We start from the raw sequence: 18732 nt of genomic DNA, 5'->3' as shown, positions 1-18732 counted from the left end.
ACCAACCAACCACTTAGAGTCTGACCCCATAAAAAAAATGAAAAGTTAGGGACCTCTGCTTGCTACCTTGCTTTATGTCCCTCTCTCCCTCACGACCTGGGATGAAGGACTGCCCTACCCCGGCTTAGTCCCCCTACCCGTTTCCGGCATCTGTAGGCAATAAATCTTATGACTTCACGTCCTTTCGTGTGAGTGTATTGAAACTGTGCCTTCCACCAAAACTACTCTGTGGTGTTTGCTTCCCCAGGGAGGAGCTCAGATGCTGAGGGAGCACCCTGCTAGCCCCAAAGGGGCGGCTTGTGGCCCCTCAGTCTGTAAATCATGATCTGTATATATTCTGAATCTAACACACCAGCTGCTGGCCTCCCAGCACAAAGACCCCACTCACGGTTGTTTCTGAAGGGGAGCCTGCCCGGATTGGGCCATAACCCAGAGCCCCAAGCAGCAAGATTCCGTAGAGGGAAAGGTCTATCAGTTGTCAGACACTCAGAAGGAATAAAGTGTTGTGTTTCAACACCTGGAGAATGTGGTTAATGCTCTTATCGATGAATCCTCCCTCTAGGGGCTGAAATTTCTAATCAGGAATGGTGGAGGGAAATTGAGTTCATTATTTGAAAGACTAACTAGGGGGTGCGCCTGGGTGGCTTAAGTGGGTTAAGTGGGTTAAGCCTCTGCCTTTGGCTCGGGTCCCGATCCCAGGGTCCTAGGATCGAGCCCCGCATCTGGCTCTCTGCTCAGTGGGGAGCCTGCTTCCTCTTCTCTCTCTCTGCCTGCCTCTCTGCCTACTTGTGATCTGTCTGTCAAATAAATAAATAAAATGTTTAAAAAAAAAAAAAAAGACTGACTAGTAATCTCCTCTCCTCAGTCTGTCTCAGCAAGTACCTGAACAACTAGACTAGAGAGGTCATTCATTCGCCTAAGGAGTCCTAGGGGTGTTTTGCATGGGTAAGAGTGGGGGAGGTCAAGTTATGTAGACCAACTAGAGATGTCCAGATGTCATTTTTCTGCTCTCGCTTGGAGCGGGTAGAAGATCTTTGTGTGCCCAGCAAATGGGTATTCCTCACAATGGTGTTTAAGGCCTAGGACTCAGTCTTGTTCTGTGCTTTGCCACTTAAGGAAGGACCTGAGTATTTCATCACCTGATTTTTCAGCTGCCAGAAGGGAGTTGACTGCAGCTTCAAGAACAGTGTTGCATCTGACTCTGGCTAACCTTTCAACGAAAGACTTGCTCAAGATCTAAAGGAGAAATGGTTGGAATTGCCCCGAGTTTATAACCTGTTGTATAACTATTCTGTGCCTCTTTCTGGTGTAATGTGCCACACCCAGTAGAGGAATTTTCTGGGAGGGGACCTGCAGTTTTCCCTGCCTTTGGTCATGGGAATCTGCTGGTGTCTCCCCATGAAAATGGGACTGTGGTGAACGGCCACCACATTGGATCAGTTTACATTGGAGGGAACGAGAACCTGAAAGGGAGTCTAGATATTCCTCTGGGGTCATTAGTAGACCGCCCCCCCCCCCGAGTTGCGGAGTGGCCACAAAGTTCCTATATCCGATTGTTCCCTAAGTGCTGTTGTTAGGTCTCCGGTCACTCTCAGGAACTGCTTCAACCGTCGGTGTGGAAGAAGTGGTCTTGAAGGATGTGAGGAGAATTAACATGTGTGCAGAGAACAGAAGTGAGAGTGCAGACAGTTTTTAACCAGCGTGCCTAGAAAGAGTGTGACCCACTGGAAAGAACAGACTTACTGTCGAGATGAATCCATTAGCGATGTCTTTTGGCATCAAAAGAGGAGTTTGCCTTCCCCGCACTTTGGACATACCAGCGTCTGTGCTAATTGCTTCACGTGGGTTATTTTATGTAAACCTCGTTGACCCCTCCATGAGGGTAGGAAGTATGACTTATACGTGACAGATGAGGAAAATATAGACACAAAGTTTCCCGGGGCCTCACAGTGAGTAGCGAGCAAAGCCAGGGCTCAGTCTAGGAAATCGGATTCCTCCTGTTCCCGAAGCTCTGCTGAGTTTACACGTGTGGCCTTTGCACCTTCCTCCTGGTGTTCTCAGAGTTCGAGCCTCAGAGTCTTTACGTTCTGATGGAAAAGGAAAAAAAAAATTGGCTTTATTTCAGGAACCTCTCCCTCTAAAAAATGTGGAGATTTTCCCATCAAGCCAGGCGGACACCTGTGTTTTCCTCCCAGAGCCCCTAGAACCCTTGGAACATCACTGTTTTGAGACCCTATAAAGAGAGGCATGGAAATGTGGTTGGATTCAGCAGATGTCTAGGTGTCCCCCACCCCTTTTCACCAGGTGTCATTTGGGGACCACTGTGGCTTCTACTAATCTGAAGTCAAGCTTTGGGCCAGGCAAGATCTCCATTGATGATATGCAGGGGTGGGAGGCGGAAATTCAGCCTCAAGTAAATGGTGTGTCTTCTTGTCATCCAACATTTTCTCTATTACCTTTTGAGCCTGTCTTCCACAGGGTAAGGTGCCCAACTGTTCCAGGGCAAAAGAAATTGAAATCCTGAGCTGTCTGCCCAGCATCTGTGCCCGGGGAGAAATGCCGACAGCATGAAGCTTAAAAGCCTGTCCTGAAAGTGCATCACTGGGAGGCCTTTCCAATAGGATCTCTTTTAAACCCCATGGTCGTCGTGGCCACAAACCTGAAGGCAAACCTGAGCAAAGTGGCAGGTGGAAGAAAAACCACTTCAGTTAATAGATCGGGAAGCCTTGTCTGAAATATTGGGGCTCTAGGAAAAACTCTACCCATTGTTCTGTTGCTTTCTTCAGCTTCTCTTGGTTGTCCTGCTGCCAGAATTCCTAAGAAATGGCCAGGAGTGGGTGGGAGGGGAAATATAATTAAATAACGAAAAACACAGACTAGAATCTAACAGGTGCTTCTTCGGCTGTGCCATTTTCCGCAGCGATCAGACTTTGAGTCTGTTTTCACTGTCTCTGCAGGTGTCCCAGCAGTGAAACAGTGGGTCCGTGTGTGACAGACAGGCGGGTGGGAGTGTGTACCCGAGCCCGTGTGCCGACCCCTCCGCAGGGGGCGCAGAGGGACTGCTGTCCGGGGTGTGCGTGCCCAGTAGCAGCTGGTATGAGAACGCTGGGCCCATCCACGGCGTGGTCTCCTCTGCAGCAGGTGCTCGTGTCTGCGGGAGGTGATGGGGCCTGCGGTCACTGCGAGGATGGATAAGCCCCCTGACTTCTGTAATCGGGACCAGAAGATCAGAAATGATTTCACTTAGATGAAATTTCGAAAGTGGGAAGAAATCTTGGGAGTAACCTCAAGGCAAAGGCAACCGTGAATCAGAAAACGGGAGTGTCAGGTCCAGCAGGGATCAGGACAAGTCAGTGTTCTGTCCCCGTAGCGTGGCTCTGGCCTGGAGCCACTGGGTCACCGGGGCTGGGGAGTTTCTGGAGGTCCCAGCGTAAGGTAGCCGAGCGCTGCCGTCATTGTCCTAGGTCTCATCTTCTTAGAAGGTTCCTTTCCTTGGAAACATCCAGGGATTTCTCCAGTTTTTATTCCCCAGGTAATTGGGGAATTGGCCGCCACCCGCTTTCTGTTCTCCCTTGTTCCTCCTCGCCACAGCTGCTGGGCCCTGACTAAAAAGATCGGTAAACACAGGGTTCAGCTCTGCCTCCCTTGCCTGCTTGAACTTCGCTAAACTAATTATAGTTTCCTTTCCTGTAAAAGAGGGACTTGCCTGCCGATCTCTGAGGGTTGCCCCTGCCCACCGCCTGGGGCCTCACCCACCAGCCGCCCTCCTTTTCTCTCTGGAACACTCTGCTCAGGTCTTCAGGCGAAGCCAGAGCTAACAAGTAACGAACACCGGGAGACCGTAAAGGTTCTAGGAGTTCAGAGTATCGAAGGGGTAGTTATTCACGGGCCATGTGCTGCGCCCCTCCTGGAATGCTGTCTGGCACATCTCCCCGCGCCCGTACCCAGTCCACTGGACTCTTCCTGGGGTGCTTATTACAACAGGCCCTGGGGGCTCGCTGTTGCTTCTGCGCATGCCTGTCCAGAGCCAGCCTCCTGCTTTATTCTGTCTTTTTATTTTGATGCTTTGACCTCTTGGAGCCTTGCTGCTCCTGAAGGAACCCCCCCTTCCCAGGGTCAACCAGTCCTAGAGAAATCAGGGCTTACCTGTGAGCCCACCTTCCAGATACAACCCGACCAACCCAGAGCGCACACCCCCAAGCTCCTCCTTTCTCGGCCTCTCACCCTCCGAGCTATCGTCCCAATGCCCTGGTGACCCCAAGGCCAGATGCTGGACAATGAGGGACAACATCTGTGCCCCAATGCTGAAACTTCTCACACCAGCCGGCATACCCTGCCTTGCCTCTTCCTTCCCGTAGAAACCACAAGAAATGCTACTGCTTGGAATTCTGGGAAAGCTGTACTAAAAATGTGACATAATTTGGTTATAGCCTCTTATTGGGTAGTTGGTCATGAGCTCGCTTTTCCTGCCTCTAGGAACCTAACGAAGACCGTAAGTCACAGTGCTCAACAGATGGTATAGTTGGACAAGCTGGTGGAGGCAGGTGGGGATGATTACCTGCTTTTTTCCATAGGGAACATGTATAATTATGACAATTCGCAAAAAACGCCCTTGGCCGACTATTTCCAGTCTACTCCTGGGACATAGAGTATCTTCCCGTGAATGTTCCAGATTAAAACTGAACGATGTGGTTAGGCTCACCTGGTAAGACAAGGTGGGTGGGAAGCCGGGCTGTCCTGCTGGTGCTGGCCTGACCAGGAATGGCAGAAAGGAGGATGGATAGTTTGAAAATAGTGCACTCCTTTCCCTCCTCATTTCAGTTTTGTGAAGCAGGGCTTCATGGGGGATCTTGGCTTGCAAGAATTACTCAGGCTAGTGTGAGAGAGGACATTGCGGGGATGTATGTCCTTAAAGATGACAGAGAGGGGCGTCTGGGTGGCACAGTCAGTTAAGCATCCAGCTCTTGGTTTTGGCTCAGGTCATGATCTCGGGATGGTGAGATCGAGCCCCGTGTTGGGCTCTGTGCTCAATGCAGAGTCTGCTTGGGTTTCTCTCTCTCCCTCTCCATCTGCCCCTCTCTCTCATGCTCACTCTCTCTCCCTCTCAAATAAATAATAAATAAATAAATAAATTTTTAAAAATTACGAAAGTAAATTTTAAACGATGGAGAGACAGTATTATTTATTTATTTGGGACATAGAATGAAAAAGTACACGTTTCAGAGTTGCAGGAAATGGATACTGCTTTGGAAAGAAAGCGTCCATAATAGGAGTTCCTAAGTTGGCCAGACTCCTCTCCTAAAGTTTTAAAATGAGAAAAATGAAATATTTTTGGTTGAGTACTTCGGCACATTCAGCAACAGGTAGAATACAACGAAAAACTGCCTATTGAGTCAGAATCATTGGAACAAAAGGACTTGTTCATATGTGGAAGATTCTATGTCGACTCTAGAAGGCCAAGAGAAAAAACATGGTGGTGTTCCCAGCACTATTAGCAAAAACCGTACCCACATAAAAGTGGGCCCAGGTGATAGGAGGTGGGTAGGAGAGCCGGCAGGACAGAGGGCCAGTCTGCATACTGTATGCTTGTGCCAGAAAGTAAGCGCCGTTGTGCAAATACCACCTAGGAGCTGGGTGTGCGGACTCCTGGAGATGGCCTCTGCTGGGAGCTGGTGGTTTTCTCACCTTCCTAAACAACTTCCATTATAAGCAAAGTGAGAGAAGCTGGACATTCCCTGTCCTGTCCATGACCCAGATGGAAGGGATGAACAGAGTTCACCCACATGCGAGTCTTTGGAAAATGTTGCAGTAAAACACAGAACTACAAAGGCCTGTTGTGTGGGGGGTGTCTGGAGGGTAACCACGTACTGAAACCTTGGAACAAAAATTTATTGCAAACAAAAGACACAATGAAAATAGCAAAGTCGGCGTGACCAGAAGACTCTTCATTGCCAGACAGTGCATTTGTGGCCCTCCTGTGTGTTGGATGGCACCATGGTTGGAGAGCCAGCAGAGCCTCACAGTAGAGGAGGACAGGATTTCCTCCCCATCAGGGGCTCACAGCTCAGTGGGAGAGGGATAAGTAATAAGCGGAAGCCCAGTATTGCAAATTACACTCTGTTTTACAGGAGAGGAAACATTGTAATTTATTTCAGTATCTCTACTGGCCTTAGTCTTCAGAGGTTGAGATTCTGTTGTAGATGGTTTTTAAGCAGGTATCAAGCGAACTGACCGGGAAGTGTATATGTTGTACTAGATCATGCTAAATAATATAAATAAATGACAGTATGTATTATATGGGCAGGACCACAACCAGAGGCGTAGCAACCAACTGCCCCTCTCTGAGAAACATGTGTGGGAAGAAGTTGCCCGTGGGTGACTTGCTCTAATGACCTGAGTAGGAGCCCACAAAGGTTTTCTGTCTTGGACTTTGTTCAGGAGGACTTAAATACCAGAAAAACCGGAAGGCCCAGGTTCAGCAAAGAACACCAGCTATGTAAGGTTTACTACTCTTTTGCAACATTCTTCATGGTTTGTAATGGATTTTTTTTTAAGATTTTATTTATTTACTTGACAGACAGAGATCACAAGTGGGCAGAGAGGCAGGCAGAGAGAGAGAGAAGGGGAAGCAGGCTCCCTGCTGAGCAGAGAGCCCGATGCGGGGCTCGATCCCAGGACCCCGGGATCATGACCTGAGCCGAAGGCAGAGGCTTTAACCCACTGAGCTACCCAGGTCCCCCTTGTAATGGATTTTAATAGAAGGTTTTAAAATAGGAGCTTTACTTTGTGATTCGTCTGGGGGTTCAATTGACTGCACTTGAGTAAATTATTCACCACTTCATTAAAATTCAGTAGCACTGAAGGCTTCTGTCTGATGCACTCAGGGCTGTCCATTGCAAAAGAAATGCTGGGCGCTCTGCGTAGGGGCTAGTTTTCCCAGTCTGGCCCGCACTGGAAGTGTAGGCAATACCAATGGAATGTAAATTTAACACTTTTATTTTCCATTAACCAAAATTATCTATGTAACCTCAGGAGAAAAAACAGGCTTTCAGTGAGTCATCTACACGTTGGTGATTTTAAATCTCTTAGTGGGAGCATATTACTGGCTTTATGCATTTTGATAATGCATTACTGCGAAGAGGAGGAGTTTGACTTCTTTGCTAGTTTGAATGCCTTTTGTTTCTTTTTGTTGTCTCATTGCTGAGGCTAGGACTTCTAGTACTATGTTGAACAATAGTGGAGAGAGTGGACATCCCTGTTGTATTCCTGATCTTAAGGGGAAAGCTCTTAGCCTTTCCCCAATGAGAATGATATTCGCTGTGGGCTTTTTGTAGATGGTTTTTATGATATTGAGGAATGTTCCCTCGATCCCTATACTCTGAAGAGTTTTAATCAGGAACGGATGTTGTATTTTGTCAAATGTTTTCTGCATCAGTTGAGAGGATCATATGGTTCTTATCTTTTATTGATGCTCTCTACCCGTTGATTGACTTGTGAATATTGAACCACCCTTGCATCTCAGGCATAAAACCCACTTAGTTGTGGTGAATAATCCTTTTAATGTCCTGTTGGATCCTATTAGCTAGGATCTTGTTGAGTATTTTGGCTCCCGTGTTCATTGGGGATATTGGTTGAATACCCACCATTTGCATTGACGTGGATGGAACTGGAGGGGATTATGTTAAGTGAAGTTCGTCAAGCAGAGAAAGACAATTATCGTATGGTCTCACTCCTTTGTGGAACATAAGCAATAGCACAGAGGACCACAGGGGAGGGAGGGAAATCCAAAGGGGGAGAAATCGGAGAGGGAGATGAACCATGAGAAACTGTGGAACTCGAGAAACAATCTGGGGATTTCAGGGAGGAGAGGGTGGGGGGGGTGGCAGGGTGGTGAGTATTGAGGAAGGCATGTACTGTGATGAGCCCTGGGTGTTATACTTAACTAATGAATCACTGAACACCACATCAAGGACTAATTATGTACTATACAGTGGCTACCTGAACATAATAAATAAAAATTTTTTTAAAAAGACATTACTGCAGGGGACAGGCTTAGAGCCTCGTCATGATTATCTGCATTGCTCAGAGATAAGATTTTAGTCAATGAAGAGTCAGTTAGCACTCTAATGGAAAGAGCTTTGTCATTTGAGAGTAGAAATTATATCCTAAAGTATTTTAAAACTGGACATTTACTTTTTTTTTCCTAGTAGAACTGAAATCATGTCATTTATTGGAACAGATGGCACAGAAGAGGTGGGCTGCCAGGAAATTGGTTTGTTCTACTTTTAGAAAAAAAAAAAAAAAAAAAAAATATATATATATATATATATATAAAACAGTACCAAAAAGCATAATGAAGTTATGGACTTATGGGCTTTTGCCGAATCTGGCTGATTCAACTCCTCTCCAAAATTCCCGCCCCAGTGGAAGGCCTCCCTGGCTTCCCTGCTTGAGTTCTATGGTCTCCTCGTACTTTGACACCAACTTCGTGATCGCTTTCCAGTGGCTTCATCACGGTCAAGTGCAATGTCCTTTCCAGAGATCTCTGACCGCGAGAACATCCCTCCTGATGTCTCGCCTCTCCTCTGGCTCCTGCTACGTGGCTGCTTTACATGGGCCTCGTGGTCACGAGCTGCATTTCTCCTGCTTCCTTCTGCGGTGGGAACAGCATTGGCCCCGCCGTCCCCATCCTTCCTGTTCTCCCAGTGCTCCTTGCCTTGCCCACTTCTCCGGCAGCCGTGCCCAGAGCCTGGCACGGTACGGCGGGAGCAGCTGGGTGGGTGCGGCTGCTCAAAACAACCGTTCTGAACCCCTTTCAAGAATCTAAGATTCCAGGATCTCATCCCGGAAAGAGGCACATGGGGCTGTGCGCGCTACAGACAATCGCGGCAGGTTTCTGGGACTCTGGAGCACATTCATCAGCCGAGGGCCTCCCTGGCCGGCAGATAACCCCCGACTGTTGTGTGGACACTGTGCCTGGGAATCCCTGGGGAGGCCTTCCCTGACCACCTGTCCCTGGGCCCTACCCCACGAACTGCCATAAAGCCAAGAAAATGGGGATCCACAGAGGAAAGGGTTTTCAGAGTTGTTTATTTTGAAGGAGGCTCTGCTGGAGAAATCTGGTTTAGAAATCACGTTTTAATCCTAATCACATATGTGAGCCTTCTTCAGGATCCAGTTTCTCTCTCTCTTTCTCTCTCTCTCTCTCTCACACACACACAGACACACACACACACACAGAGGCATTTGTGCCTTCTTCCTGAACTGACTTGTTCAGGCGTGTTCGGCCTTTTGGGGTGAAGTGCTCGTGAAATTTTAAACATCGTTGTCCGAGCTGCAGCCCCCTGGCTTCTCTTTTGCTGGCTCTTGTTGGATGAAGTCTGGGGAATGGCTTAATTTGGGGATGATTCAGACCTGGTGGAAAGTCAGACAGACGTACGTCCGGATCATGGGGGCCTAACGTGTTTTTTTAAATGTTTGTTTGGGGGAACTTATGACATCTTGGAGCCTTTGGAAATGATAAGGTGGGGAAGTTACAGTTTCTGAATATGCTGTTAGCCAGATAGCTGAGCGAGTACAAGAAAGGCTCAGTCCCCTGGCTTGGTGTGCCTTAATCTTCGTTTTCCTTTGTTGACGTCTGCGGCTTCCTGGCGTCTCCTTCAGATGCCCGTAATCCAGCCGCCCCTGTTAGAACATTGCATGAGCGGTTTGTTGTGGAGGCAGGTGTAGACTGGTGTTTGGTACTAACGAGGGTCCCTGGGGGTGGGGGGGTGTGAGGGCAAGGGGGCATCAGCCTGGGGGAGGAGGCGTGTCCTCTGATGTGTTTGCCTGGCTGGTCTCAAGACAGTGTTTCTGTCTCAGCCTGACAGTGGGTTCAAAACCAGGCTCGGATGTGAGGGGAAGAGCCTGTCCGATTTTGCCAAGGGCAGTGACGTCCTTTGTGCAGTGTTCCCGTCGAGACTTTAGAGTATCAGACCCGAGCTCCGACTCTTTGCCTAGGTTTGAAGGGGTTGGGGCGGACGGCAGGCAGGCACGAGTTGACAGAGGGGTACTGTGCCCCCCCTTCCTCCTCACCTCAGTTTACCTCCTCCCCATGCAGGTTATGGCCACACCGTGCCCCTGTCGGACGGAGGAAAGGCCTTCTGCATCATCTACTCGGTCATCGGCATTCCGTTCACCCTCCTGTTCCTGACGGCGGTGGTCCAGCGTGTCACCATCCACGTCACCCGCAGGCCTGTCCTTTACTTCCACATCCGCTGGGGTTTCTCCAAGCAGGTGGTGGCCATCGTCCACGCCGTCCTCCTCGGCTTTGTCACCGTGTCCTGCTTCTTCTTCATCCCAGCGGCCGTGTTCTCCATCCTGGAGGACGACTGGAACTTCCTCGAGTCCTTTTATTTTTGTTTCATTTCCCTGAGCACCATCGGCCTAGGGGACTACGTCCCTGGAGAAGGCTACAATCAGAAGTTCCGAGAGCTCTATAAGATGGGGATCACATGTGAGTATCGGGGACCCCGGACTCCATCCCCTTTGGCCTCTCCTTGCTGCTCCATGCCCCACCTCACCTTCCAATGAATAGTGTCATTCGTAAAAGCCCTGATTGATAAATTTTCAAGCTCTTTGTGCAAAACTCTTACTGCCGAGTCTTATTTTTTCCAGGTACCTTAGAACTGCTGATCGATTTCCTACTAACGACTAATGCTCTTACTGATCAATTTCTTACCAATAAGGTAATAGGCATTGTAAATTACAGTGTAAAAATGCACTGCCTAGAATATACCGGATTGCCAGCTTTTAATTAAAAAAATTTTCCTGCTTTTATTAAATATTTTAAGTTCCTGAAAACTAGGGCTAGGATGTAGCCTGTTCCTATTAATCATGTTCTTTAGTTTGCCAAGAAAATCTTAAAAGAGTTGCGTATCTCATTTGTCCATCTGGTTCTTTTTCAAAGAAGTTAGAATATATGTGAACAATTTTCAGAATTTTGGATGTGGAAAGTAGGCATTCAAATTCAGATGGCCAGTAGTTTATAATTTTTAAACATTTTTTAAAAATTGGATGTCGATATCGAGAACTTAGAAACCCATTTTCAAGAAACTCTTCATTTTTGCATAATAATACACACACAGTCTTCCTTTCTCCCGTCTCAAGAATTTTTCAAGATTCAGCTCATGTAACGTTTCCGAGGCGATCACAGGAGGGACTCAGGCAGTCAGATGCTGTGTCCTGGCCCTGTCTTGTTGTCATAAACTGACAACATGCTTAATTGAATTATGTATATTTTAACACCTACATTAAACCAGGGGCTCACCCAGGACAGAGACCCCAGTCATGAACCCCAGTGCTCTGAACAGTGCCCGGCTAACACACAAGTTCCAGAAACGCTTACCAAATAGTTACAAGCACGAGCTCCAATTTCCTGTAGTTACCATAATTCTTTGTACTGCCCCTGCATATTTGAGCACTGGCTATACAGCAAACTAACCAGGCCTCTGTTGTTGACTATTCCGACTGCCTCCAGTTGGGGGACGTTATGAACAACACTGTAGTAAATATTTGTATATGTTTATATTTTTTCTACTTGGATATCTATCCAAGAAGTGGGATTGCTGGCCCAAAGTGAATATCCCTTTCTTGGGACTCACAGAACATGCCAACCCTGCCCTTTGCAAACGGTGTTCCGGGCATACACTCTCAGCATAGCGATCCAGGCACAACGGTTTCGGCCCTCCCGGGTGGTGGGCCAGCAGCCTACACGCTGTTTTTGTGGTAGATTTAGTAGCTCCTATAAACGTTAGCTCAACTTTTTTTTCATGTGTTAGGTAAACTATTACCTCCTTATTATAAAGTAGTATTTTTAGGACTTCGAGAAGTTGAATGTTTCTGTGATTGCGTTTGCTAGGGCTGCTTGTCTCTTGTGTTCACTGTTGTCTCATAAATTCTGCCCAACTGTCGAACTCCCTCAATTTTTCGTATAATGCTAAATCCTTGCCGATCATCTTAACACTTGTTACTGTGTGAACCAGCTTGTTTTAGGTGGTCTACGTAGCATATGTGCTGAAGAGAGCAAATGAATATTCCAAAAGTGTATTAGATTATGAATAGGATAAAATCCTACTGCTTTTGCCTGAAACCCCCGAGGATATTTTTGTCAGTGTTCAAGGGCTTGACTAAACATTGGATAAAGGAAAAGGAAGGGAATTGTCAACTCGTCCAACAACGTCATTGCTATTTCTTATTTTTAAGATTTATTTATTTATCTTAGCGCACGCACCTTTGCACAAGCCAGGGTGGGAGAGGGAGAGAGAGAATCCCAAGCAGACCCCCACCTAGCAGGGAGCTGATGTGGGGCTTCATCCCAGGACCCTGAGTCGAAATCAAGAGTCAGATGCTTAACTGCCCGAGCCACCCAGCATCCCTGTTATTGCTCTTACAAAAATACACCATGTTATCATGAAGACTTAATAGCCAGGCTCTCAGGATGCTAGAGCTGTGTCTCTCTGCATTCTTGAAACAATCAGCCTCCTTGTTCCTATTATGCTGCTCATTCTAGCTGGTTCACTTATTTTCTGAAAATCCTCTGCAAGCATTTTACCACTGGGCCATGAAATTGGGATTTTTGTTATTTTTAGTTTTTATTTTCACTTCGTTGTCCTTGCCATGATGAACTTCTTATTTCCTAGAAACTGATTTTAAATGTGTTGGAACTCACTCAAAGTCACCACTGTCCCATCACTGAATTCAAGGAACAACACATGACCTGAATCCACAGGTTTTCTTCTATTTCGGAGTAAGAAGCTGGTGGAGTTAATCAGTGAGTGGTCCACATGCCCCCAAAATGACTGTCCCATCATGGACAGCTTAGTGGGCAGTTGGATCCCGGTCGGGTACGAATCGCCACACGAAGACCGGTTTCATGTCAGCGTCCATTCTCAGAGGGATTCTTATCTAGCTTCAACTATAATTTCTACTGCAATACTTGTTACTCCTTAGTGGAAAAACTGATGAAAGTATTGAATCCTTAAGAAGGTGGCAAGCTCTGTTCCGAGCCATCATGACAATCAAAAACCTTTGGGACATGTCACTGGCTTTTTTTTTTTTTTTTTTTTTTTTTTTTAAGATTTTATGTATTTATTCGAGATAGAGGATGTGAGAGAGTGAGCATGAACTGGGGAGGCAGAGGGAAAGGGAGAAGCAGGTTCCCAGCTGAGCAGGGAGCCCGATGCGGGAATTGATCCCAGGACCCTGGGATCATGACCTGAGCCGAAGGCAGACACCTCACCAACTGAGCCACCCAGGTGCCCCTGATATGTCACTGGCTTTTTGAGAGCCGCTGATCATGAAGCAGAGGTGGAGAGCTCTCTCCCTGCATGTCACCCTTGGGGTGCAGGTGAATACAGGCTGGTATTTCTCCTTATGATGCCACGTCATCTCCAACTTTTTCTTGTTTTCTCAGAAATTACACCCTGATTCGGAATAATCCCAAGTTTGTAGAACGTTAAGTCATTCTTCATTTTTCTCTGGGTGGTCCCTCTTGGAGCCACAGACCTCAGAACATTCCTAGCGATTCGGAAAGTGGCAGGGAATTAGTTCAACAGCACACTGTCTCTGTCACCACTGAAGTCATCTGTGACTCGGTCCCACTGAGACGCTGTCTTTCTTCTCACCAGGTTACCTCCTCCTTGGCCTCATTGCCATGTTGGTAGTTCTGGAAACCTTCTGTGAGCTCCACGAGCTGAAAAAATTCAGAAAATTGTTCTACGTGAAGAAAGACAAGGACGAGGATCGGGTCCACATCATAGAGCACGACCAGCTGTCCTTCTCCTCCATCGCCGACCAGGCCGCCGGCCCGAAGGAGGATCGGAAGCAGAATGAGCCTTTTGTGGGCCCGCAGTCCTCCGCCCAGCCCGATGGCTCCGCAGGCAACTGAGGGCTTTGCTGCCTTGTCCCGGGAGCACCAGGGCCAGGGCAGGGAGAAAGAGCCTTTGTCTCATTGATTTGTATGAGAATGTAGAGGCCAAGATGATCTTTTAACAAATATCTACTGTTTGAAATATTTACAAAAAACAAAACCAAAACACCACAAAAAAACAACATAATGGAATAAAGGAAGCTTTTACTCTGGAGGAGTGATATCTGAGGAAACAGGATACGTACCTATAATTCACATGTGACAAAATTACCTATACTTTACAAATAGGTAAGGATACGTGAAGAAGGGTGCTGCTGTGGGTAGAAGCTGATTTTATACTTTTGATCGGGGACTTTGGGATTTGTGTTTAAATCATTTTAGCTAAAGGCTAAATAGCAACATTTATATTTAAGAGCAAAAAAAAAAAAGAGAAGTATAGAGATGTGTTTTATAAATAAGTTTATGTGTACCTGTTTGCATGTGCACATCCCAAATCATTATTTTTATAGAATCTAACTTAAACCTACTATTTATAATGATTAGGCAACCGTTAACTGTGTACACACAAGTATAATAAACCTGTTTGTATCTTGTACATACGGTTTAGCCACTGGGTCCCAGCATCCTTCTTAACCCAAGATTGTAGATATTTTTCCTTTTGATTTCTCTTTGTACTCAAGAATCCAGTCACTGCAATAAAATAAGGGAACAATACACTTGAGAGTGAGTTACTCTAGGATTCTGCTACAAGAAATGTTTCCACCCTTTGTAAGAGTACGATAACCTGTGTCTCACGTGTTCATAAGCCTTTCTTCGGAGGGGAACCGTTCACGAAGAATACGGTTTGTAAAAGAAGTTACTTTGTTTTGAAAGTGGGCTGTGATTTGTAGTCACCTGGTCTGCACAGCCCAGGACATGAACCTAGGCACCCGGAACAAACAGATTCTGTCAAATTAATCAGAGAGTTTTTACATTTACAAGCTGAAATCAATAAAAGTCATAGCTGGTCGCAATCCTATGTTTTACTCTATCAAGGAAAGCCTTCCTCTGTGTACACACGATGTTTGTACTCCTTTACAGAAGCCATTCAGGCAGCATTTAAATGGTGCACACAGGACACTATTAAGAGTGTTCAAAGACGAAATGAAAAAGACCCTGTGAGATCACTGAGCCTTGGGGAGCTCGCTCAGAAATACCTCTGTGACGTGCCACCCTGGGCACACTGTTACCAGCCTGGTGCTGCTGGCTGCTGGCCTGTCTTTATTGTAGGAAAGCCCGTCTGGCCTCCGAGCAACACAGCCTTAAGAAGGAAGTACCTCGGCTCCAGATACCCCGTGCCACCCCAGGCCCCCCGGAATGCCATCAGTAGACCCCCCTTTCCCAGTGCTGGAGTCCATACGTGTTCTGTTCCTCTGGATCTGGGTGACGCTGCCCCGTAAACACATTTCTGTGTGCGTCCCACGCTGACCATCTCCACAGTGGGGACTGCTCTTAGGTGGGGGTTGGTGATGGGGTAAGGAATGGACTAGAGACTCTTTAGCAGGAGGGACATGCATCAAGGACACGGCAGGGTCTGGAAAGTTCGAAATGACCACAGCAGGATAAAGATCATAGAAGCCATGGGTTCTGCACAGGAGCAGAATGGATGTGCACGACTAATCGGAGAGGGGGGCGCAAAACCCCGAAGGAGAAAGAGCAGAAAGGGAGGGTTCTGAATCAGGAGGTCATCAAGTCCTGCAAGGGTCAAGTTAATTTTCAAAGCGTAATTTTATGAATCTGCAGAGAAGGCGCTAACCCTTAATGCCCTTCCAGTTGCCTTAGTTGTTTGGAATGGGAAGGGGGGACATGCAGAAATGGAAGCAACTTTTGCCTCCCGCGTCCTGAGGGATGCGAAATGTAAGGCTGAGTATCTTCCCTGTGCTCTGCTTTTCATCCTTGGCCGTTGGGCAGATGCTGCTCTGTGGTCCTGAGGGGGAGCCAGCTGTCAGTCAGAGAACAGAAGCAGAGAAGCAGGACCTGCTGGAGGCAGGAGGAGCCCAGGGCAGCAGGGAAACGACCTTGGAACCTTCTAGCTGAAGGTGAGCGAGGATGAAGCTAGCAGGGAGATCTGGAGTCATGCGTCAAGGATCCAACTCTTGGGCAAGGGTGTTCTAGATTGAGTTCTTTTTTTAGGATTTTATTTTCCTTTTTAAAGATTTTATTTATTTGACAGAGTGCACAAGTAGGCAGAGAGGCAGGCAGAGAGAAGGGGAAGCAGGCTCCCCACTGAGCAGAGAGCCTGATAAGGGGCTCGATCCCAGGACCCTGAGATCATGCACTGAGCTGAAGTCAGAGGCTTTAATCCTCTGAGCCATGCAGGTGCCCTTCTAGATTGAGTTCTTAAGAATCCTTACCAAATGCTCTCAGAGAAGCAGCAGAAAGCTTTGTCTTTCAAGGAGAGGACCCCCGTGTGTGACTTTAAAGTCACATGCGCCCAGCAGGCATCTGGATTTGGGAGCAGCAGGTAGACCCAGTGTGAGCAGGGACCAGTGTTGACGGAGGATGAGTTCTCCGTCTCCCAGCGGTCCAAGGCAGTGGAGCGCAAGGGCTGGGAGCAGTCTCCAGAAGAAGCTAAAACAGGAAGTAGAGCAGATGAAGTCGGGCCCAGAGGACTCTGTTTATGAGGCTGGTCTCTGCAAGGAATCACCCCCCCACAAGGGGTTTAAAAGGTGATTTGTTCAAAAGCCAAAGAGGGCGATGAGTGGCTGGGAGAAGGGGATGTTTTCTGAACAGATGGTATGGTGTGACTTAAGGCAAAAATGGGAATGACTTGATCATTAAGACGGGCGGTTGCGTCTCTTGCCTGAAAAACAGTCGTGCCCACACTCTACAGCCTTCTGGAAGCCTTTCGGAAGGTGAACAGGGAGATGTTTACAAATCTGGCAAAATACTGAAATATTCAATGCAAAGCTTTTTTAACCGTTTAAAATTACCAATAGTACCTCTTAAAAGCAGCAGGTATTTGCTTAAGAGTTCATTTTAAGTTGGCACAAGCGTGGCCTGGAAGGGAACTGAGGATTCTCTGTCTCTCACTCAGAAGGCAGGGAGAGAACTTCCTGGCCGACTGAAAACCACCTTACAGCGATGAACCGGAAATTATACAGAACTAACCATGCATTTGACTCTGCCGGGTACCATTTTCCATCTGTCTCTTTTCACACATACAGTTTTCCCCGTAGTGGTGTATTATTTTCCGAAAGTTCTACTTGTTGGAAATTTGGTACATCCAAGCTTTTTGTGTGAAGGCAGAACAGGAAATGGTTTGCTGACGACAATTTTCCAGACATCTCACTTATCTAATAGGAGCTGTCGGCAAACTCAGCTTTCGAAAACACAGTAAGGAGCCCAGAAGTAGGTAAAAAGGTTTTTACGTATCTTTGCAACCTGGTGGTGAAGCACATTTAGTAGGAAACGAGCCCTTCCTCGCTTCCCTCACTCAGCTTTGCACACGGTTCTAGTAAAATGCTCCCGTTTCCACCCCACTGACAAAGGGGAGCACTTCTACCCAGTTCTCAAATTTTGAGTGAGCGCCCTTCTCATAGTTTTTAGGTGGCAAGATATTCAAAGGCATGGTGCACATTGGCAGTACCTGTGTGCAGTCATCAGGCAGACCCAAGTCAGCACCGGATCTCCGTTCCCCTAAAAGCATCCACGGTTCCTGCACCGTCCACCTTGGCCTCCTGGGCCACTCGGAGTCTGGGGACAGTTTGCTGCCAGACCACCCTTTGGCATACCTAAAAAAAAAATGGCCAAACACTCTAAGAATCTGACAACTTTCTCCCTTAACTGCAGGCTTTTCCATTCTGAGTGAAACAGCAGGGCACGCTCAGGCCAGCACAGTTGTAAAAGTGTGAATACTTAATGAGGAAAATGGATTTTCCACGTTGGTAAAATTTTGCCCAGCTGCCTGTGTGTGGTTTGTGGGTCTGAGGGCCCTGTGCCACCTGCTTTGAGAACCACATGCTAACCTAGCAAGTGCGCTGAGAGGAGCCTAACATGAAGGGCGGACTCAGACGCAGAAGAAAAGAACTGCCTTCTACAGCCCTCCCTGGAGGGGCAAACAGCCCCCCGGACAGCACACTCTTGTTGTTGTGAAGATTTTATGAGAGAGCTTGTGTGCATGAGTGGGAGGAGGGGCAGAGGGAGAGGGACAAGCAGACTCCCCTCTGAGCAGGGAGCCCCACACAGGACTCAATTCCAGGACCCCGGGATCATGACCTGAGCCGAAGGCAGATGCTTAACCGACTGAGCCACCCAGATGCCTCCAGAACACTTTTTTAAAATGTTATTTCAACATTGTGATTTTTATAACAATGTTAAACTATTCTTAATATACTCTGTTTAAGGAGATAGAGTAAATGAAGATGTAGTTCCATACAAAATGATTAAAATTAGGGGGTTTCTTCTAAAGATTTTATTTTTAAGAAATCTCTACACCCAGCATGGAACTCGAATTCTCAGCCCCGAGATAAGTAGTCACATGCCCCAACGACTGAGCCAGCCAGGCACCCCATGAAGAGACTTGTTTTTCAAATATAACTTCCACTGTCTGAAAAACTCGCTTAGGCTAAATACCTCATTTTCCAACATGAGGTAGCAAGTTCATGAGTGTATAGCCTTGCTATCATTGACCTGACTGCTAAAATCTCCTGTAAGTAAATTAGACATTATTTATTTTTAGTTGGAGAAATTGAGCTTTGAGGGCCTTTTTTAATCCTCTCCCATTATTTATATGTTGTGACTATATGTGTGTGTGTGTGTGTGTGTGTGTGTGTGTATAGATC

General features: G+C 47.1%; 1 protein-coding gene across 1 annotated transcript in view; it reads left to right on the top strand.

The window, feature by feature from the left end:
- The window catches only part of LOC111160527 (potassium two pore domain channel subfamily K member 1), a 73263-nt gene extending 58341 nt beyond the window's left edge, over positions 1 to 14922 (top strand). The window contains exons 2-3 of the mRNA XM_022523688.1: positions 10100 to 10495; positions 13668 to 14922. Coding sequence (XP_022379396.1) covers positions 10100 to 10495; positions 13668 to 13927 — 656 coding nt within the window. The 3' untranslated portion in view covers positions 13928 to 14922. The remainder of the gene's footprint in view (positions 1 to 10099; positions 10496 to 13667) is intronic.
- The last annotated feature ends 3810 nt before the right edge of the window (positions 14923 to 18732 follow it).

Source organism: Enhydra lutris, unplaced genomic scaffold (genome assembly GCF_002288905.1).
Source record: "Enhydra lutris kenyoni isolate GAN:26980312 unplaced genomic scaffold, ASM228890v2 scaffoldscaffold76, whole genome shotgun sequence".
Lineage (NCBI taxonomy): Eukaryota > Metazoa > Chordata > Mammalia > Carnivora > Mustelidae > Enhydra > Enhydra lutris.
Note: the sequence above shows the minus strand (reverse complement) of the source record. Positions and strands in the feature narration are given on the sequence as shown.